At 36.9% G+C, this 22,410-nt stretch overlaps 1 protein-coding gene across 5 annotated transcripts in view; it reads left to right on the top strand.

Moving 5' to 3' along the window:
* TSC22D1 (TSC22 domain family member 1) overlaps positions 1 to 22,410 on the top strand; it is a 94,634-nt gene that overhangs the window by 28,014 nt on the left and 44,210 nt on the right. Inside the window, exons 3-4 of one of the 5 annotated variants that reach the window (XR_013339477.1) lie at positions 9,137 to 9,326; positions 10,290 to 12,392. The exons of 1 other annotated variant lie outside the window; for it this stretch is intronic. Coding sequence is in view for 3 of the 4 variants with exons in the window: in XM_077781388.1 (XP_077637514.1) it covers positions 2,403 to 2,496 (94 nt within the window). In the remaining variant the exon portion in view is untranslated. Of the gene's footprint in view, positions 1 to 2,385; positions 6,164 to 9,136; positions 12,393 to 22,410 lie in introns of those variants that run through there. 3 more of the 5 variants (XM_077781390.1, XM_077781388.1, XM_077781389.1) reach the window with 3 other exon arrangements.

Below are 22,410 nucleotides of genomic sequence, written 5' to 3'. Positions count from 1 at the left end.
TCAGGAGCATTGAATTAAGTGGAGTTCAGTCCAGTCAGTGATTCTGCTACATGGTTAGTGTAGGATGTAGGAACCAGCCTTGAAAGATTTAATTTTCAACCATTTTTGCCCTCCTGGGTATTTTTGTTAAATATTTGAGAAAGAAACACAAAGATCCAAGTGTGTGCGTGACTTTCAGGGGTTTCTGTCAAAAGCCCCCAATATTTTAGTTCTTCTCATATCTCTTTCCCATGTTCCCCATTGTAGTTTCCCTATTGTTTTGTGTATTTTGGCTTGCTGGCTCTCTGAAAAGAAACCCTGGCTGGGCTGCTGCTGCTCTCTCTGCTTGGGGTGTACTATCTGGGTAGTTGGTGGTTGTCCATCAGAATGAGTAATGCTGGGGATGCCTCTTGATGTTCCTCATGTTGTACTTGCAGAAGCAAAAATAGAGCCATGCTTATCTATTCCATTGGTCCCTTCCTCTGTTGTTTGAGGTGAGACACTGGATATAAAATAAACAGTGGCTTCAAAAGTGGTTTTGTGGGGAATGTGCAGTAGAAATACTTGTTTTCTTTTGTTATTTTGGGTTTGTTTTGCTTCTGAAGACCCACTAAGAATTGTGATTGAACTGTGTACACTAGACAGTAACCTTGTTGAGGATGAGAGGTTTATGACTGCAAACTATTTAAATGTAATAACTAGAAATTTGCAAGTCCATGGAGTTACAAACAGTGTGTGCAAACTAAATAAATTTCTATTAACTTTGTCAATTTCTGAACAAAATTAGTGGCCCTAATCAAACATTAGTTTGTTTAATGCTAGCTCCAATTCTGAGACAGATATTTAAGTTTGAATTTGACTTCCTCATAGTAACTGCGTTTCCTCCCTTTGAATTGTGTACTTTGCCTGGGCCATGGGGAGATGGATTACTGATGCCCTTGTCCATAATATCATGTTTTTGCATCAGACTAGCTTTGGATTCACTACATATTCATGCTGCAAATGAATGTGAAGTGGTAGTTTGAATCTGCCTTGTGATAATTGGAGAATAGGGTAATCAGATGATTCTGGCTTTTCTGATTGCAAGCTGCTGCACAGGCATAATTTTTTTTACATTATTTTTTAGGACACTGCTCAGAATAACAGTTTTCTCTGATATAAGTGATGAAGAAGAGGAAAGGAAGATGTGTTAATGCATACTGGGGAATAGAGTGGGGAAAAAAAGATGGATTGGTAGTTTGTAAGAAGAGTGTTAATGTTCACATTTTCTCTCTTAACTTTACCTTTAAAACACTTAAGCTTTATCAATAGCGCCTTACCACTGTTACTAAATTTCAGTTAGATTCATAGAACTGTAAAATGGTTTGTGTTGCAAGGGACCTTAAAGATAATATAGTTCCAATGCCTGTCATATATTTTCATACATTTTTTTAGTCTGTAACTCAATATTGTTTTGCTGCAGTTAAAGAACACTAGATATAGTAGAGTTCAAAAATCTGTGCTATCCAGTTAATGATTCATTTCCTTAAAGGCCACGGTTATCATGATGAAATTATTAGCTCTTTGAGAAAGGTCTGCCACTTCTAACAGGTGACCAAGTGATTCCACTGGAGTTGTGGAATTACACCCTTCCCCATGTCCTCCCCTGCCCCAGTGCTCTGTGTCCCTGCTTTGGAGATGGGAAGCATCTTCCAAGTAACTTTTTTAATGCAGAATATCATTTATTGCACATTATTGCAATGAACTGTAGTAAGTATAAAAGCAAATTATTATTGATTGTGGTTGTGAGGGACTTGGTATTAGGGAGAAGCATTTTATTAAATATAACAACTCTTTCTGAGGAAACACTGACCTTCATGTATGTTTGGTACAGAAATCAGAGATTAGGCAACTAATTTCATGCTAGAAGAGTCATGTCAAGAATATCTCCGTTGGGTGTTATTGTCAGACTTGCTTCAAAATAAACTGTGTGTTGTAGATATTAATAATATACAGAAATGTTAGGTAATGATTCAAAAGGTAGTGTTGTTTTCAAGAGGGTTCCTAAGTTTTCCAACTGTAATAATTCTGTGATACCGTCTTGCATGTTTGCCTGAGTGTGTGGGAAGTTCTCTTCTATCTGCCCTGGATTGTGGTTATTTTTATCAATGAAATCTTTACTCAAATGAAGGAAAGAGGGTCCTGTGAGATTCAGTGTATGGTTAAACACTCTCCAGCCCAGATCAGTCAGTGGGGTAAGTTGCTATTTTGGTATGATTATTTGATATCTTTTTCCCTGTTCTCAATAATTTTTGTGAAGAGAGTATGCCTAACCTAGAAATCAGTGATTTTGTATGTATTTTTATGTATGACTTGATACTATGTTTTTTTGTTTTTGTTTTTTTCTTGGATACAACCTAAACCAAGTCCTAATACTTCAACAGATACAGAGTGACAAACACTACACACTGGTATGCCTGTGAAGAGGCACTGCCAAAGTTAATTGTGTCTAGTGCAAAAGCTTGGAGTTCTGGCTGATCAAAGCAGGTAGGTGTGAAGATGCTTGCATGCAGAGAAGATAAGGGGACAACTCAATGCAAATGCTTTTACAGAAGCAGAACAAAATTATACATTTCAAATGGCCTTTACCTCAGCTGACTGAAACATTTTTATAATAAAACTTGTGATGGTCTTCTTCCAAGCAGTTTGGAAAAAATGATGCAATTTTTATTTAATACTGAAATGTGGGTGAATTGAGTCACTGGTCCAATAAGGAAAGTTAAGTCAGCAAATCTTCAGAAAACATTTAATTAGCTAATGTAAGACAGCATATTTTGTATGGTGGTAGCAGTACAAGACAATTTAGAATGCTTTTTTCATTTACTGTTAACACATACTAGGTAAAAATCTAAAAATGTAATTCTGATCTAAAGCATCAGTGGCTGCACATGAGACTCTTTAAACTTGTATCTGAACCTGAGAGTCAGACTGTATTGCAGAGGTATATCATGGTGTGCTTGCACATCATTTGCAAGTCATGACTGAATCAGTTCATCTTCATTGTCAGCTGCTCATGTTAGACAATAATAAGCCATTGTTGCATCACAGATCTATTAATGCTGAAGATCTTAGCTTACAATAGTGTTTGACATCACTTTGTGTCTGAGCAGTAACAGTTACTAGAGAACTCAGTCCAGTTTTGGCTGTAGAGTTTTTACTGCTTCTGGAAATAAAGAAGGGATCAAGCCCGTTGCTCTTGAGTGCATTCTAAATCTATTAACTCTAGGAGTACGGAAACCCTTTGTAGAAATCAGGATTTGATATGGAAAGTAACACAAGTGCTCAAATATGAAATACAAGTTTTGAATGCTTTCCAAAATAAAACTTTGTGAAACTGATGACTTAAAACAACCCAGGCAATTTGTTTGACTTTTATTTATCAGTGTGTCCATACTGCCTTTTCCTGACATTACTCTACTAAATATTTATGTTAGTGTAAATATTGCATGAAAGGACATTTCTCTGCTGTGATTGAGTTCTCCAGAGATCACAGACATCAGAGGAGAGTAATGAAGTATCAAAACTTACAGAGAGAAAAGTCTTGAGCTATTCTCATCTGGAAATTTGGTAGGACCTCACTCTACCTCTAAAAAACCCTCCAAATAAACCAGAAAACCCACCCAAAACCCCACAAAATCAAGCATCCAGTCTGATGTGGCTGTTGGAACAGCACTGAAATAATTCTTTCCCTAGCATTCCTTGTGTGTGATATTTCAGCTTCCAGGTTCTACAGATAGCCAGTCTAGAAGACTCTGACCAGAGAAGTGTAGGAATTATGTGAAGATTGAAAACTTAGTAAGAGAAATGATGCTTTTTTAAAAAATTGTTTAAGAAATTTCTGTTCCCTAAATGTATCAAATTATTTTAAATCAAATTATTTTAAACAAGCCATGTATCAAGAGCTACAAAGCAAAATGCAAAAACCACTGTTAACATTAAGAAACTACAAGCTTTTTTTCATTTTTTTTCAAGTAAGTTCAAGGTATACAGAAATACTGTAACCTTTATTTCTTTATTTGGCTTTCTTAAACAGAAAAAAGCAAACAAATAGCCATCATATGATGTCTTAAAAAAAACAGTTTATTTTTTTTTAATATTGGCTCATGCACTCTGCCCAGAAGCACAGAATTTCTCTAAGACTGAAAGAAGGTCTGTTTTTATGACAGAAATGAATGTTAGTGCCAATAAAGTCTGTTAATCTGATTAAAATGTGGTCTAGTTAGGCCAAAAAAGGTTTGCTCTCAACTGTACTTGGCATAAAAGCTGACAAGAAATAAATAGCATGTTAATGAAGACATTTATAAATATTCTCGTGATGTAAACAGTTTTAAAAAGGAAAAAAAAAATATAATATTGTTTAGCAAATATACAGAAATAGAAATATACATTTCATTAAGTGTATAAAATTGATGCTTCTCTTAATGGGAATTGTTTTTAAAAGGTAGTATTTTCTATAATCAACCAATCATTGAATTTTTTACCTCTAGAGTTTTCCTGTTGTTTTACATGTGCCAAGAAATACTGGCTGTGTTTCTCAAATGTGTGGTGTTGTGATAGCTATATATAATTTCGGAATTCTGTGTCATGCTGAGTTCAGAAAAGTCAGGGCTTTTTGCCACTCCTGAACTAGGAGTTTAGGGAGGGTCTCTCAAGGATTGGTACCTCTGCCAGTCTTACCTAGGTATAGTCTGATGCCTTGTCTGATGATCTAGGCAATGCTATGACCCTCTAGGTTTTAGTAGGCCTTTAAAGAAGTTGAGCACAGAACATTTCTGGACAGAGGCCAAATGCTTTTAAAACACCTCCTGGAATTTAGAAAGTCAAGATTGTTGCCATTCTATTGGTTGGTATATTTATCTTCTAATGACAGGTTGCATGATAATCTTAAAAATAACATTTTGACTAAGGTTTTTGCTGCCTTTTCACTCCATCTTGGGACTAAATTACATTACCTGATGTAGCTATTATAATGTTCAATGACTTCTACCCTTCTCTCCAATCAAGTCTCCTCAAAAACCCTCAAAAAATGCCCTACACCAGAAAGTTTTGGGAAACTATAATTTTTTATTGTAGTTTCAGTAGCTTGGAATTCAAACAGATTATATAACTCCTTTTGATGCTTAATACACATGCCATATTGGTGCTAATTCCTGGGAAAATTATGTTTTACTAAAATTTGCTGTTCTTGTAATATCTGTTTTGAATAACAGTTCAACTGGATGCTAGTATGTAGATCCCTTGGTGGGTTTGCAGCCTGCACATCTGTCTAGAGGTGTAATTAATGGCAGCAGGAGACAACTGTAAGTGCTGCAAATGCTCTGCAGGGGTAGTTGCACCTTAGATCTAAAATAATTGCATCATGCTTTAAACTTTCAGTCTGAGGGTTGAGAAGTACTAGACCTGACTGTAGGTAACTTGAATCAGCTATGGCAATTTGTCCTGTTTTCTGTGTTCTTTCACTTGGATTCTGCAGTTGTTGGAACTGCAGCATTAGAAATATGAAAAGTATTGTTGCTTATATTTATACTATTAACCAAATATGGGGATTCAATTTTTTTGCTTATTTTGCAGATGGTATCCTGTACAATTTACTCATAATTGTATAAACTTTCAATTTCTTGGCTATTGAGCTTCTGCTCATCAATGCAGAAAAATGGAGACCACTTCTCAGTGACCCGTGAATTGGCTGTGGAACATGCCCTATAGAGAAGGAAGAAAGCACTAAAAGGAGTTTTCCCCCAGGTGTATTTATCAATAGTCAGTGCACTATAGAAGGACATTGCAGAGATTCCTCTCTTTGCCTAAGAAGATGAGGGTATTGATTATAGAATTCCTTACCATCTTGCATATGTTCACAAACAGAACTGCTGGTGTTTTGCTGACCTCACCTACATCTGTAGATCCACCAGCGTGTTTTTTTCTTGTGTCATCATGGCCATAATTTCTTTCTGCTTCAGCCTGAAGGATCCCATCAGAGCCTGCTCTTGAGGTAAATCAACAAACTACAGTAGAGTGAGAAGAGCTGTTGGGTATTCATCTGCTTAAGCTAACTTAATATCCCATCTAGATGGTACAAATCACTTCTGGTGATTGATGTGAGGCAACAAAAGAACTTTTCCCAAAATTCCTGTAAGTGGGATTCAGGTACTTTGGTCTTTTCTAGACTTCTTTTTCATTCTTTTGAATCTTCTTAAGTTATTTTTATTCAATTAAGAATAAAAATATTTTTATTACTACTACTACTACTACTACTACTACTACTACTACTATTATTATTATTATTGTTATTATATTCATTAGCATTCCTCATCTCAAAATGCAGAAAGATTTATTTGTTTCAGCCCGAAATACATATCTGTGTGTAGGAATCACTCAGGCTAGGGTTTTTGATAGGCTAGAACACAAAAATTACCAGCCTAGTTTATTCTGTACTGCTCAAGACAAGTCTACTCAAGGGAAGAATTCTGTATGAAAGGATAAAAATAGTTTTTCCTTGGTTGTAAAAGGAGAGATACTGTGATCTTGATGAAAGAAAACGAATTTAAAAACAAGTCATTCCTAACAGCTTGTTTCAGGTTGATCTTCCAGAAACTGTTCAGCTGTTTCTGTGAGAACACCAATGGACAAAATCCTCATAATGTCTTTAATTTTCCTCTTAAATTTCACTTTGGATCTTTGCATCTTCTGCTGAAAAAGAGACATGAATCAAATAAGACCAAGTACTCCTCTCTCCTACACTCCTGAAGCTGCAATAGGTGATGTCATACCAGTGTATTCAAGGTGATCTGGAGTTTTTTCCATTGAATAGGGTCTTTCTTGTGAAAGACTCTTTCTTACAGAGACCCTAGACAGATTCCTGTTTGAAAGGACCTGCAATAAGCCGGGTCACACTGCTTTGTCTGAGATGATCTACTCTGATACCTTCTGTTGTTTTGAACATCTTGATACCTTCTGTTGCTGGAAAAGAATATTGACTTTGGAAGTCAGTAGTGTTTGTAGGCTTCAATGTATCACCTGAAATGAAGCCTGTAGTACTGTGTATGGTCTTATGAATGATAAGTAGTATTAGAGCAACTTGCAATGCCTTGAATCTCAAGAACTTATAAAATTATCTGGTTAAAAAGAACCTTCTATTCACAAGGGAGTTTTTAAAAAGAAATAATGCTTTCAATTGCTACTGTCTTACAATATTTTTCTTAGCCAGCAGATACAGAGCAGTAGACACTTGTATTGAACACATTCTGTTTATTGCATTTTATCTTCTTTTGTTTTTCTCCTGCCTTCTTTACTGGAAGTGGAGAGTGTAAACATCAGCCTGGAGACATCTCTTGGCCAAGTGCATTTATATTTGAGTTCATCACTTACTCTTTTTGAATAGGAAGAAACAAGAACATGCATGTGGGAATGAAAGACTGAGCCTCACTCGCTAATCTTTGAAAGTTGGTCTGAAATAATGAGAAAGACAATACTTTGTCTAGTTGAAAGGCATAGGAACATATCTTGATCTTGAGTTGATGAAAATATATGAAATTACATTTAAAAAGAACACTATTTTTGTGAACCACTCTTTCTAGTTACACTACAACTTCTTACTTAGCTTGAGATACTGTAACCATATTCAGGAACTAAGAAGCAGAGTATCCTTCTGCATGCCCAAGCAGTTTCTCTGGAAAGAGCTTGCTGATTTTTCTAATTACTTTAAGAGTACCAGGGTTAGTCCTTGATGGCTTTATCTGTCATTTGTTTACAAAACAAAAATGCTCCTTGTATGCTACTCCAACTGCAAAATTGCTGTGGTTTTAATGGCAAAACCTTCCCCCACCACCATTTTCTTGTGTTATTTTGAGCACAATGAAAGAAAGCAAGCTTTTTTTGAGCCGCAGAAAGCTTGTAATTGAAAAACATGTGAGGTATCTAACCATATGATGCTATTTTGTTTAGATGTGTGCTCTAGAGGAGAGGGTGAAGAGACACCACCAATTGCCTCAAAATGAATTAAGCAAAATTCTTCAGACATAATGAGTAATGTACCTCCATGGTTAGCTGTTGGATCATTCTCTACCTGATGTCTTAAGAGCAAAGAAGAGCCTGTCTGGTAAAGTGATGGTGCCGTGCGTGCCTCAGCACAATGACTGCCCCACATGCATGTCGGCACTGCTGTTGTGCAGAAGGTACTGCAGTGGCTAATAGCCAGTAAATACATGTGGGGGCAGCTGTCCCTGTAGGTGTTGGAAGTCCAGTGACTTCTTCTGTTTTGTTGTATGTGGGCTCCATGCTACTGATAAAATTTCATAGGAGTCTTAACCAGCTTTCAGGATTTGTTCGTGTAATCACAACTCCTAGGGCATTTGGGTTTTCAGGAATAAAAAGAGGAGTATATTAGAAATCCAGAAATATGATGCAGGAATTTTGAGTTGGTTCTTATCTTCCACAGCAATCATAATCTGCCTAGGTTAGATCAAAGGTTGTCACAACAGCATTAAGCTGCTATTAGTGTTCAGTCAGTCCGATTTTGGCACATAAACTAGAAAACTTGAGATTGGACTAAGACCTTTACAGAGGAGTTAGGAATGGTGTTAGAAAATCATTGGTGAGGAAAACATTCAGGTAAGTATGACCATTTCTTCTTAAAAGAAATTATGGGGAGATGTTCACTGCATTGCAATAGATGCCATTTTTAATTCACTTGAGAAAAGGTGAACAGAGGAGAGATTTGCATTATTTTTCCCAGAAATGAGCACTTAAATTTCCCCCTCCCCACCACCTACATCTACTTGTAAAAAAAACTTACAGAACTTTCTGGACAAAGCATCTTATGATTGATCTCATCTGTTGCTAGATGTCTTATAGTCTTGAAAGTTCAGAGTTCAGCACTTTGGGGTTGTTTTTTTTTTGGCATCAGAGCATGAAAAAACTGCATGTCTAGTACTCATCTCTTGTCATCCTCCCCTATTGCAGTGACTATGTGTATGTCTCTGTGTGGCAGAAAATGAGGGAATACAGATCATTATTCAAGAAGTTACCAACTAGCACTTTTCCTTCCCCTCCAGTCTTTCTGCCTCCCTATCCTGGAAGTATGGAGTCCCTGCCTCAGCCTACGGCTTCATTCTTTTTCCAGCTGCCCACAAAAGTAAAGAACCAGTGTGAGAGTTTGAAGAAAGAATCTGCTCAGAGGACTGAGTCTCAAGCAAAAGCTCCAGGTTGCAGACTCAGAAAGAAACTTCCTTTGGGGAAGGATCTGCTTCCAGGATTTGCTCGTCTCTTTTTCCTTGGGCAAACAGTTCTTGAAGCAAACAACAGGGTTGCAGGTAGGTAGGGCCCCTTTGAACTGCCATCCGCTGAGGTGTGAAGGATGACTTTATGCTGTTTCTCTATGCATTTTTTTGTTAATGTTGTCTTCCACTTCTCTAGGCTGAGAGAGGGAAAGAGTGTGAACATTGTAAAGAAAAAGTGTTGGGGAGAGAGAGAGGAGAAAAATGTTCTGGGCACTTGGAAAGAATGCCTTTGTGTAAGCTTCCTGTCCATGGGTCATATTTGTGCTACAGTTCTGTGAAGCACTAATGATGTTCTTGGTGTGACCCTTCTCTAGACAGGAAATTAAGTCAAGAGCATAAACTAGTGGCTGGAGCCAAGATAAGTCCAGTGATTGTATATGGTCCATAGCCACACAGTTTTCATCTCCTCCCTGTCTCTTTACACTAACGCTAGGTTTGAATGTGCAGTAAGGTGGAGATCATCAAATGGGTTTGAAATCTGATGTGATTCCCGGCACTGAAAAAGTTCGCCAGTTCTAAACACATAAATACATTTCTTCCTTTAGAGGAGCCTGTGGCTGCTGGGTTTGTAAAGTCCTGTTCTTTTGTCCATGTGAAGAAAATAGACTAGAATACTCTGATTAAGGGGATATGCTGCTAACTCACATGATCAGCAATCCCTCAGGCCCAGAGAAAGAGAATCGGCTCAGGTAAATTCTGGCTTTCTCACTTCATGCTGTGCAGAGCACCAGCCTCTTCCTTGCAAACATCGGTAGCCCACAGTCAAACCTTTCTTTTTCCAGCTATGTCATTGCTGGCACAGGAAGTTTAGTCTAAATTCCTTTTTGATTTTTAGCAAAAGAAATCACTTGAAAACTGGCAATGACATTCTAAGGAGATTTTACCAGTTCCTCTTTGATGCTGAGTTGAAGTCATTTGGAACTATGTTACATGCATTATTACTTTGGTGCATCTTGTGACTCTCTCTCCCTCTTCATTCCCTCCAAATTGCTTCAGGAAACCTTCTAACCTTTATACTGCATCACAAGCCTTCAGCAGAAGATCTTATGTTGCTGGAAGATGACTGGGTTTGGATCTTGGCCTTCCCTAAGCAGGATCTCCTGGCAAAAAGTGGGATTGGGAAAGACATGACTCCTTTTTCCATCACACAGAACCACCCTAGAAATGGAGACCTAGGCAGAAAATTACTTGCAATGCATCGTTCTTTAGGAAATGTGTTTGGCCTCCCATGGTCCTTTTGTTACAATGTCATATAGATATCCTTTATAAAATCTAAACCTGGCATCTTCCTATCTGAAAATCAAGTAAATAAATCCAAGATTATGACTTTAATAATGTGGTTGGATCTTGCTGTCCCTTGCATAGGAGATGCCATGTGAATCTGTGAAACAGGGTTCTGCTGTGATTCAGACTGTTACATTTGTAAAGCCTTTTCTACTTATATGAAAATTATTAGAAATAATATTAATAAAGGTTCTTGTGAAAATGGTATTTAGACTTCTACCTTGCCGGGTTTACTTAAATTTGAGACAAAATGTCGCAATGGGCAATATGGGAAGTAGTGCATCTTTTGAGGTTTCCTGTGGCTTTGTGTCACAAAAAAAGTGTGTTGGAACTGTTGAGAGCTATAAAAGTGGAAATCTTAGATTTTTCTTTAAGAGTGAGAAGTTGTTTGTTAGAAAGCAGAAAGCTTTTAATCATTCCCCCTAAGGGATTCTGTAGTCAAATTTAATTAAATGTCTTGCAAGATCTCAAATAAAAACCTTCTGTCTGGCAGTAGTGAAAAACACGCACATGCTTGTGCACTTGTTCTCACTATAGGAAATGGGTTTCAAAGAATGGGACTTAATTCTAATGTTCATATTAGGAAAGGGGAAAGTTTTGTTCTGAAGCTGAGTGTGAGAATAGGAGTCAGGAGGGTGTACCAGACCCTCTGGCAGTAAGTGAAGAGCACTTTCGTTTTTCTGTTTTCTGCTTCTGGCAGTTGAAGTAAACTAGCCAGATGCTTATACTTGAATCCAATTAATTTCTCAAATCAGTTTCCACAAAACTTTTTTTTTTAACTAATGCCGAGATGTTTGTTAAATTCACCATCTTATTTAAATTATTCAGTAGTCTTTACATAGCTCTGAGGCTACTGCTTCATGGCAGTTGTCACTTCTTACTATTCTGGAATGCACTGCAGTCCTAGTACATTCTAAAAATAATTGTTCAGATGGTGCTGTTTAAGTACATACTTATGTAGTGAGCAATTTTCACTGGACTTTCTGAAATTGGCTTTCTGTTGGGTGGCTTTTTAATATCTTATTTTTCTGTGATTATCAAACTTGTTTGTCTTGGTGCTTCTGTGATTATTGAGTAAAGTGCTGAATTTATAACCTGGTATTTTTAGAGAACTCGTACTCACATGCCTGTGTTAAACTATGAAAGCACAGTAACACTTGTTAACTTAGACCTTAAAAAGAAATCAGTTTAATGTATCAAATTCAATCCTATTATAATATGTGGAAATACATATGTGATGAACTTAAAAATTGAGTAGTTGTTAAAATATAGACATGAATTTTGTACTGAACAGAAGTAATCTAGACATTAATAGCTGAAGATCTGTGGGTCTCGGAAATAAATTCTAACATCTGACTAGGGTTTTGTGCCAGCAGTGCTTTTAGTTGAAAATACCTGTTTTCAAAATTTCTAGTCAATTTAAGGTCTGATACCCTTTGTGCCTTAATAGGTATACTTACACTTGCCTCAGCCACAGTTTTTTGGTCATTTTGTTCTGTAGTAGGTAAATTTAGGACTGTCAAATACTTACGAAACAGGCACTGAGAACTGTTTGTTACTGTCTCAGTTCTTAAAATGGCTTTACTCCTCCCCATCACAACTAGGAGACAAAACCACCAAAACAAAAGCAAAAACCAAACAAAAAAGCCTGTTGCAATTTTACAGTCAGTATTTTGATACTTGTTTTATCACCATCGCATTAGCATGTTTCTGTCATGCTCTGAGTTTTACAGTTGGAATCCTGGGTTCTTGATACAGCCTTAGAACAATAACTCCTTCCTTTGTGTTATTAAATAATAAAGATACCTGAAACAATTTTCTTCATGTTTATATTGTACTTGCCATAAGTGTATGTATTGAGTGACTCTTCTGGCAAACTCCAGAAGGCCAGGATATATGGAAAAACGCATTATGATTTTGGAGGTTTGTAATGGCTGGTACTAGCAGAATTTCGAAAAAAGGCATATGATGTTCCTGTTTTTCCTCTTTCTGTTCTCTTAAAGATTTCTTTGAGCATTTGAGCTACTTAATTCATGCTCCTTTACGTCTTCTTGACCAGCTACCAGCTCCTCCTAATTGTTTCATAGCCAGTAAATAAAATTCCTGACTTTTGACACTGTTTTTCCTGTCCCAGAAGAGCTGTTGTGTTTAACTTGAAAGTTTTGCTTTCTTCTTTTCACCTTCTGTCCACCCTCTGTGGCTTATGCTGCAGCTCTTTCTCTATTACAGGATGCTTTGAGGAAATACCCTGTAAAGATCAGGAAATTTGGGGGAAATTCTTGCTGATGTTGCTACTTCAGCCAGAGCTAAACTTGTCATTTGTGTGAGAGATGCTTTGTCAGTTTAGTTTCAGGAAGGGAGATGTATCAAAAAGTGTTATTTTTGTAAACCAGAAAATTATTTTGATTTTATAAACAAGTAAGTGGGACTAAAGAGCATAGGTTTTGGAGTGTTTGTATCCTCTTGCTTTACACTGAGGAGGTGGGTAAGAAAACGAACAATTTTACATGATTTTCTGAAAGCCAGACTTGTTCCTTCAGCGATGGTGTTCTTGAAGTTGGATTTCATTCTTTCAGTCCAGTTTGCAGGACATGGGGATTTGAGCAGGTAATAGTGTCAAAAATATTTTTTCAGATCTTTTTTTAATTGAGGGAAGTATGCTCATTCCTTGGTTCATCAGACATGAAGGCATCCCTGAGTCTTGAAAGAATGAATGTGATTTAGGGGTAAGTTTAGAAAAAGTGTTTTTAACTGAAAGCTAGAAAAAGGAATTTTCTGAAAGCAGTGGTGACTAATGGTTGAACCATTCCAGTTTTGTTTGTTGCATGGACTTTGAGAAGAATTGGCGGCTGCACGGCTCCTAGGACAGGTCCGTAAGTTGATGTCAGCAACGTGAGGTGAGTTGTGGGTTGTTACAGGAATAGATAGATATTCTGCTATTTAACTTGAGTTTTCAGTTTAAAGACCATATTAAGTTTCTGATTCTTTTGCTGATAACAGTGACACTTCCCTGATCACTTGCTAATTTTCTAAAAGAATATGAATTTACTGTTCTCATGAACTGTTCTGTATTGTATTGTTTCATTCCCTTGGTTGCTCTCACATGAGTAGCTTTGCTTTCTCCTGTAGAAAGTGACGTTTCTTGTTCCCTCCATGGACTAAAGAAGTGGAGGTCAGGAAAATATGTGGGTTTTAGCCTGGTGTTAAAAAACATTAAATGAAGAAATGGCACCTTGCACAGATGGGTGTCACTTTCATGGGGGTAAGAGAATATTTTGTCTTAAGAGAGGGTTATAGGAGCTTGCACAGTTAAGGCAGTGTATGGCTTTTAGTGGTTTTCTTCTGGGTAACTATTCAACAATTGTGACCATACCAGTATCTGACCTCTTCTTTCCAGATTCAAGTTAAGATATCACCTGTAATTCTGAAGAAAATAACTTTTAAATAAATAACAACTTGTATGGTTATAAATGGATTTAATGAGATCATAATTGGCCTTCAAAGATAGAAGTGTGATTTATATAGGTTTTCCCAAACTATAACTTTGTCCTGCCTTAAACTGAAGTTTCATCATTGGATGGAATTATTTTAGAGCTCACATTAAAGCGTCCTTATCCATTTGAATGTTTCAGAGGAATTTCCACATACCTGCTGCTGTTGTGTTTAGAATTTTTCAGAATTTGAACTATTTTTTTTTAAATGGTTTCCTGGTCTCTGGTAGTACTTTGTATTAGATGAAAAAGCATGAAAAATTGATTTGCAAAATCTTTGTGTGCATATAAAAACAATGGAGAGATGAAATTAGACGGAAGTATGTAAGAGTAAATGAAGAACAGCTGACATCAGCACAGCTGCTATGTACATATGGAATGCTCCTGGGTGACTTCAGGATTACAGTGAAATTGAAGCTTAGTTGGATACTGGAACAGCACAGGAACTGGACTTGAAAGCAGCTAGCTAATGTAGGAAGTTTCCCTTAAGAGGGAGTAGACCTGACAGAAAATCACTTAAAGCAGCTAAGTCTTTCCCCCCCCCCCTATAAGTAATGATAGAAAAGTTTGAACTCATAGATTTATAGCTTGTGTGGTTGGGTTCTCTGGTGTACAGTAGTGTATAAGTGCTGATTTGAAGCTTTATTATGCCTCGGGCACTAGCTGTGTTTATCACCTAATGGTGTCTGAAACCTGAGTTAATGCTGCAGCTTTTTTTAAGGGGAAGAAAGTAGGGACAAGTTAGAAGGGCTTCTGGACTTGTACATTTATTCATACATAAATTTTAAGACCTTTTATATCTTTGGCTGCAACACTTGCAGCTGCTTGAAATCAGGAACAAGTAAAAAAATTGATAAGAACATAGGAGTGAGGATATTCAAAGAACTTAGATTAGTTTCTTTACTAATAAATTAAGAGTGGTGATAAAAATGAGAATATGCTATACATCAAAAGCAAGTATCTGTTCCCTTGTATTAGTGCTAAAATTTATCAAGATTTTTTAGGTATTCTTCCCTATGTTTGCATCTGCTCTGGAGATTTCTCCCATATATCCCTTTTCAATCAGTTTTGATACTCCTTTTTTAACTAACTCAGAACTGTTGAGTTTTTTAATAAAGCAGCTTGCAAATGAGAACAATGAACAGTAATGCTGCATTCCGTTCCCATGTCAGTCTTCACATTGTTCTCCAAAAATACGTGCTGCTTGGAAGACCTGACTGTATCTCCACTGCTAGCAGTCAAACCAGTGCTTCCAGTGTGGCAGTACTGAAGCTATAGGGCATTTTGCTTGTCTCTTCAGGCAACATTAACACCCAAATTCCTGCTTGTAGGAAGTAACTCAAGTTACTGTTTCAGATTAATTTTCTGCCTCTTTCAAAGGCTTTTTAAAAACTGTAATTTTGATGACAGTGTAATAATGATGCAAAAGGCTATCTGTGCTTCTTGCTCATTCTACACAAATTTGTCGATTTAACATTTTTCTTTGGGCTTTAGTGCCATATATGAATGGATGAGATAAATCTTGGATTTTTGCTTGCCATTGCTCTTAAGCAGTGAATGGTTTGTATTGCCACATTTTGTCACCCTGAACTACCATCTGTTATGTGTCCCTCCTTAAGCGCCTGCTGTTCCAAAATCTGGCCTGCTTTTTTGAATCTGTGTACATTTTTCCTAAAGAAATTCTCCTTTCTGCCTTTCTGTAAATACCAAAGTATATGCAAGATGTTATGGCTTGACTAGCTGTTCCTGTTTGGTTCTTAGCACAGAATGCAGAATTAGATTGGAGATGTCTGAGTAATCCTTTGGTTTAGTGAATAGTCTCATCAATTTGATTGACCTGTGACATTCACTTATTCTCAGGTCATTACTTTTTGGAACTTAGTCTTTATGTGGACTTCACTGGAATAAATCATGTAGTGACTGGCTTTCTGTGAGGCAGGTATTCTTGTTGCCTGAAGGATTTTTTTTTTCTGCACTGTTGCAGAGACATCCTTCTTTCTTTCAGGATTTTTCATAGAGCAGCACAGAGGAAAGAAAGAGAAAACAATTTCTATTTCTGCTCCTTATTTTTCACATGTGGAATGTGCTTAGAGAATTGTTTACCTGGGGTGATTACTTGATTAGATTCTAGCGAAGATTACTTAAGCCTGATGGCCAATCAGATCACCTGTGTCTGAACTCTCAACAGAGGGTGGCGAGTTGAGAGTTAGATATGGTAGTTAAAACAAGTAAGTTTGTAGTTTTAGTATCTTCCGTTATATAATACATTAATGTATTATAATGTAGTTATAATAAATCATTCAGCCGTCTGAATGAAAATTAAACATCATCATTTCTTCCCACCAAGTTTGCCTACATTTTGCAATACTGCACTACCTAAAAGAAAATACAATAAAACTGCTAAAGCCCTGTATTTTTTCCCCCTTCTTTGCGCCTGTTTGCTCTTTAATTTCTGACATAATTAAGAGGTTTATTTACTTAGCAAACTCCATCCACCATTTGGGGAATCCATGCAGGTTAGATAAGCCTGGCAAATTCATTGCTTTCAATATGATCCATTACTTAATTTACAAAGTACATTAATATCAATAAAGCCTCACCCTATATTAAAATATAGGAATTTACCTTTCAACCTAAAATTACAGTGACTGTAACGTGATATAAATGCTGTTTCCACCTACTCCCTCAAACCTGAACTTCAGCTTAGTCTGTATAAAATTCAGGATGTAATTATTTTCTCCTTTTTCTCTTTATACTAAGAAGGAGACTTTGCTTATTACACGAGACCACTGGATGGTGTTTCAGTACAAGCATTACTAATTTGTTTTATAAGGCAAGGGATTTTATTTACACCCCAAATGAATGTCAATTCCTTATTTGCACCTAAAGTTGAAGATTATTCCCTCAAAATTATAACTTGAACATAGTCTGTCATACAAGGATTTTGCTTGTAGGGGGCAGAAATTTTGCTTCGGGGCAGAAATCCACCTAAAGTAGAGTTTTGGGACCTGTAGTATAAAGTATGGTGTAATACGTGATACAATATCTCTTCTTAACATGTCAGAAAAATAATTACCATTAGAGACTGGGGACTGTACACTGATGTTTTTTTCCCCTCACAGTTTGAAGTGTTTTAGAAAGGAATAATTTGAACCTATGAAAGGTCTGAAGCTTTTGTTAGTGAAGGCCACCATTTTTTAATAAGCCCTCTGCCCTTGTTGCCTAGTTGCTGTCTTACTTAGCACACTGACCTTATTTTTTTTTACTAGGTCTGTAGTAGTGTCTTCATCTAAAGACAGTAGAAAGTTGTTTTTTTCTATTACCTATTATATTTGAATGTTTATGTGTTGATTTTTAACTGTGCTGTTAGTGACAGCTTCACCTGTGAGTTTGTTAGCTTTTTGTTAAATGAAAACATTCTTACAGGTATGGGAACTAGGAGTGGGATTTTATAAACATTGTGCTCTTGTATATAGAAGTGGTCAATTAAATGCAGTTATCCTATTAAGGAACTGCTTTATGGCACTAGGCATTCATACTGACCTTTAAAATGAAAGCTAAACCTCAAATAAGCTCAAACTAAGGCAAATAACATGACTGCCTGTAAAATGAGTTCTGTGAGTATTACAGAAGAAGCAATTCCAGTGATCACAAGGAGCTTGGGTTAAAGGTGCAGATGATTACTTTTGAAGTGAGGTCACTTAGTGAGAGAGGATATTGTTTTCTTCAGCTCCAAACCCATTACTTTTGGTATCTTTTTAAGTGCTTAGTAAATTAAAAAATGAATTTGTGTCAACTCCAAGCTCCTACAGCTTGTAAGAGTAAGTTTGATTATTGGATCTATTTTGTCTGTGGAAATGGGATTATATGTCTGTATATAAACAGATCCATAGCTATGTCTGTTTATACAGTTAGAGCAAGTTGGTGTGGAATATAATTTTTGTAAACAGCTTTGGGAATTTTTCTATTTCTTCCATTTGATTTTAAAGACTATCAAACCCAGCCTCTAATAATTAAGTACTAAGGGCTTTAAAATAAATTTCCCCCAGCTTTTCAAAGCAGTATTATTATGCTACAATTATCTAATTTTTGATGATTCTGCACTAATGTATAATCAAGAGGGCTTTGTCCCCAGAAGGAACAGTGATCACCCTCTGCAGCAGTGGTGTCCCTCTGTCACTAGATAGGGCTGTCAAAGCTTTTTGTGCCATCTCTTACTTCTGTGTGCTGCTTTTTTGACTTGACCTGAATGTTCTTGACCTGTAAGGGTGATGAGGTTTAAATGCTGAGCACAGACTGATTAACAAGGCATTAAGTCAGTTAATTCTTTAATTTTTAAATAAAGTATTAACATGGTTTTGGTGGCCATTGATGTGCATTACAAATTAAAGAGATCGCTTATGTAAGCAGTGTGGATTTCTAAACCATTTGAAGTTTTTGGTGGTTTTAGTCCTCAGTCTTAAACTGTGGAGTTCACAGAAACTGAGTTGCTGAATTTGCTTGCTCATGGTAGCTGTTGTAGTAATGAACAACAGGTATGGTACTAACTTGTTTAAAGAGGAAGTTTTAAAATGAGTTTGTGTAAGCCTCACTCTATAAATGTGGTTTTTAGAAGGTATTTTCCTGTTTTATAAAACAATGCTAGACTTATTAGCCAAGAGGTGGCTTTGCCACTCCTGTGGCTTAGTACCTGAGTGCTAGTTCAGTGAAACTTGAAATAAAGTAGGCTAAGGCTTGAGGAAGGTGGGAATCATATTCTCTAGATGGTACTGAAATAACATGACCTACAGCTTAATTTTTCCATGCTTTCTAAACTTCAGATATAGTGGACTTTGAATATTTTTCAGTTAGGACCATAATGGTGTATAAGAATAAGACCAAAGGTTCCACTGGAGAGGAAAATAAATTTAAATCCTTATGCTTCAGAAGTATTTTCAAATGCTGAAGAGTATGAACTAAATATTTCTATTTTGAGAAGGTGCTTTTTAGTCCTGAGGCCATCTTTAGAAAGTTTTTAAATAAAATGATCTTACATTCATCTAAGAATTCAAGATGATTCATTAATACCACTCTTAATTTCATGGGAAGTGACCCATGTGCTCTGTGGAGAAGACATAAGGATTCTGTATGGCTTTAACAGAGGACCGGTTATTGCCAGGCAGCCTCCTTGAGAGGTGGCTGCTGAATTTTTGTGGAAATATTGTGGTGCTTATGGATAGACAGGTATACTATCCAACACTGTTACCCGCTTGTAGGATCTTGATCTCTTAGGATTCATTTTGATTTCTGCTGTTGTGAGTTGATGTCCCCTTGAAGGACATGTTGGCATTCCTGGTTGACATAGTCACCTGTTGTATATCTTGCAAATTATGGAGTACTTTCTGACTCTAAACATGTGCTTAATTAGTGTTGCTGTTGCTTGGAAGAATGACAGTGCGTAGGGCAGTGCTTTTCCCCCAAATGCTGTGTTGAGCAGTCCTGCTTCAGCTGTTAGCTGGGTCTGTTCTAACATCTCACCTGATGATCTGGGGCGTATTAACAGGTTTTGGATTATACTAAACCTGTTTGTTACAGCATGTTAGAATAGATGTTGTAGCTAGGGCATGTGTAGGGAGAAGACACAGACTTCAGGAGAGGCTGAGAGTTCCTGGGAACTCTTAACAATTGTGTAAGATTTTGTACAATAAACACAAGTACTCCAGGTTTATCTTGGCAGCCTCTCCAGCTGTGTATCTTATTGTGTGAAAGGCCATTAGTCATGTTTCTGGATGCCAGAATAAAATAGAGATGTTTATTGCTTGCAGATGGTGCTTCACATGCAGAAATTATTTCTGCTTATCCAGATACATGACAATGTTACACAGCTTGGTTGTAACTTTGAATTGTGGTAACACACATCTGAGGCTGGAGTTCTTGGGTTTGACCCATCTTTTTCCTAAAGTTTATTTTGATGTTATGTAGACCAACTAGAAGTTTGTAAAATGTTAGTTGTTACAACAAAGGAATCGCAGTTTAATGAAGAAATCTACTGCTGTCTTGCTGACAGCTTTTTAAAGTATGATTGAAAGTGTAAGTCAGTATCGGAAATGGCCTCTGAGCTATAAAGACTTTTTTTTCCTTCCATCATACATATATACTTTGAAGCAAGTACCATACTCATGATTTTACATGAAAGGAGAGTCTGCAAAAAGAGTAATTAAAATAATGTTGATGTAACAAACTCTTGGTTGTCAGTCATTTCCTCTGTAATCTGTAAGATTTCAGACTGCTGAAATCTCAGCAGTCTGATAATTTTAAAGTTTGTTTTTCTCTGATCATCATCATCACAGAAATTGATAACATTCTCATTTTTTCCTTCTGAGGATTTTAGGCCATGCATAACTACTACATCCATCTGAAGATAATTTCATGAAAGGCCTTTTCTCATGCCTTCATGTTATCATGGTGATACTGATACTCAAGTTTCAACATAACTGGAAGTGTCAGGATTTAGTGTTAATTTTGGTCCAACTTGTTATTTTGATAATGGCTTTAAACTTGTACTAATTTGATGCTATCACATTCAAATTCTAAAGGTATCCTAGTCTATCAGTATATGAGTAGTTCTCCATTGACGCTGATGGTGGGAGCTTTGTTTCCATTCTCTTTTATTACTATATTGAAATATAGTGTAGGTTTATGATAGGATTTAAAAACCCATGACTGTTAATCTGAGTAAGTGTATATAATGCACTTAAAAGCTTCTGTGTGTCTTGTATCACTTACTTCTGACTCTCCCTGAAAAAAGATTCAAACATTCAAAGTAGGCTGTAGAATATCTTACATTTTAACCTGGAGAATTGATGTATAGTCCATTATCCACAGAGACTTTAGGTTTGTTTGATGCCAGGTAATGCCACTATATACATATTAAATATGTATTGTTTTATAAAAGTATTTAACCTGAAGAAGCCGTTACTCTTCTTGGAATGTGTTTTTGTTAATTAGCAGTGCATGTTAAGTAGACATTGTAGGACTGGAGAGGTAGGGAGTTGTCCTCTCTCTTCAGCCTTACTCTTTCTACTTCTGATTCTTGCTGATGGCCAAAATTTTAAGAGCATTGTCCTGGAAGTTTTTTCCTTTTTAAAAGGGTAGCAATATTCTTCTGTTTTGGCAGCCCACTTCCATTTGGTGGGTAGGAGGACATTGTTCTTGTCACTTCTTCTTCCCTCTGCCCCAGCTGTTGTAGTGTTGACTTTGCAAGCAAACTGAAACTTCCTCTCTCATGTTTAATATGGAAAAGAGATTCTCTGTCCTAGGACTTGCCCAAACTATGCTAAGAGGTCAGTGTTTTTGCAAAAGCAGCTTAAATCTGTTATCTTCTTGTGCTTTTTGCAGTTATTTTTGTGCTTAAGTATGTGTTTGGATTTAGGCTGCAAACAGTGATGCCACAGCTTCCCTGGTAATAGTACAGGTGGGAAATTAATAATCATGAGGGAAAGATCAAACAAAAAAATAAGGCAGTTAGTTAGGAATGTCTGTTATAACCTAAGCATATGGCTGTATGGGTGGCCATAGACTTTTTAGAGCTCCATGTTTAGAAAACCTGCCTAACTGATATTTGGATGATTCTCTAGCTAGTAGAGCATTCAGTTCCAGATACTTGGTAATCAGAATTTTTGTAGTCATGCCTACTGCTCCAAATTCCTGTCATTCATCTGTCTATTTTAATGTGTCTCTTGTGGAGTAGTTGTAAAATTATCCACTGTTTTGACCTGACAAATGGGAATATGTGAGCTCCTCCTGCTGCTGTTCAGCTGGTGTATGGCTGCTTACACCATTGAAGTGAGATGATGATTCTGCATGGAAGAATGGGGCATGTAAAACTATATGCTGACTCTTGCTCTGTTTGACCTTTCCATAGCAGTGACAAACAGGGTTTCAGCTCATCACTGCAGTGTTGAGAGTGTGTTTTGTTTATTCAGTCAGGTTTTCAGACCCCCTCAATGAAGTTCAGCCTTTACAAACTTGCTCCTATACAACAGCCTGTTTTGCTCACCGTTAGTGGGCTTGCCCAGCTATGCTTCCTCCCTCAGCTTGTCTGGCCAAGCTCATTGCTCCCTCAGAATATGAATTTCTGTAGAATGTTTTGCAAAAGGTGGTGAGCCATTTACCAGTGAGACTTGGGAAATGGGGTGTTAAAAGTAATCCGTAATAAGTAGCTCTTTTGCTAGGTTGTACATTATGTCATTGAGATCAAATAGTTTGGAAATAGTGAGGTTTTGATTCAAATAAAGCATGGCTTTTCAGGGAAAATGGAAAGGAAGAAGGATCTGAAAGAGCTACCACCCCATGCTCTGGTG

This window comes from Lonchura striata, chromosome 2 (genome assembly GCF_046129695.1).
Source record: "Lonchura striata isolate bLonStr1 chromosome 2, bLonStr1.mat, whole genome shotgun sequence".
NCBI classification, from domain to species: domain Eukaryota; kingdom Metazoa; phylum Chordata; class Aves; order Passeriformes; family Estrildidae; genus Lonchura; species Lonchura striata.
Note: the sequence above shows the minus strand (reverse complement) of the source record. Positions and strands in the feature narration are given on the sequence as shown.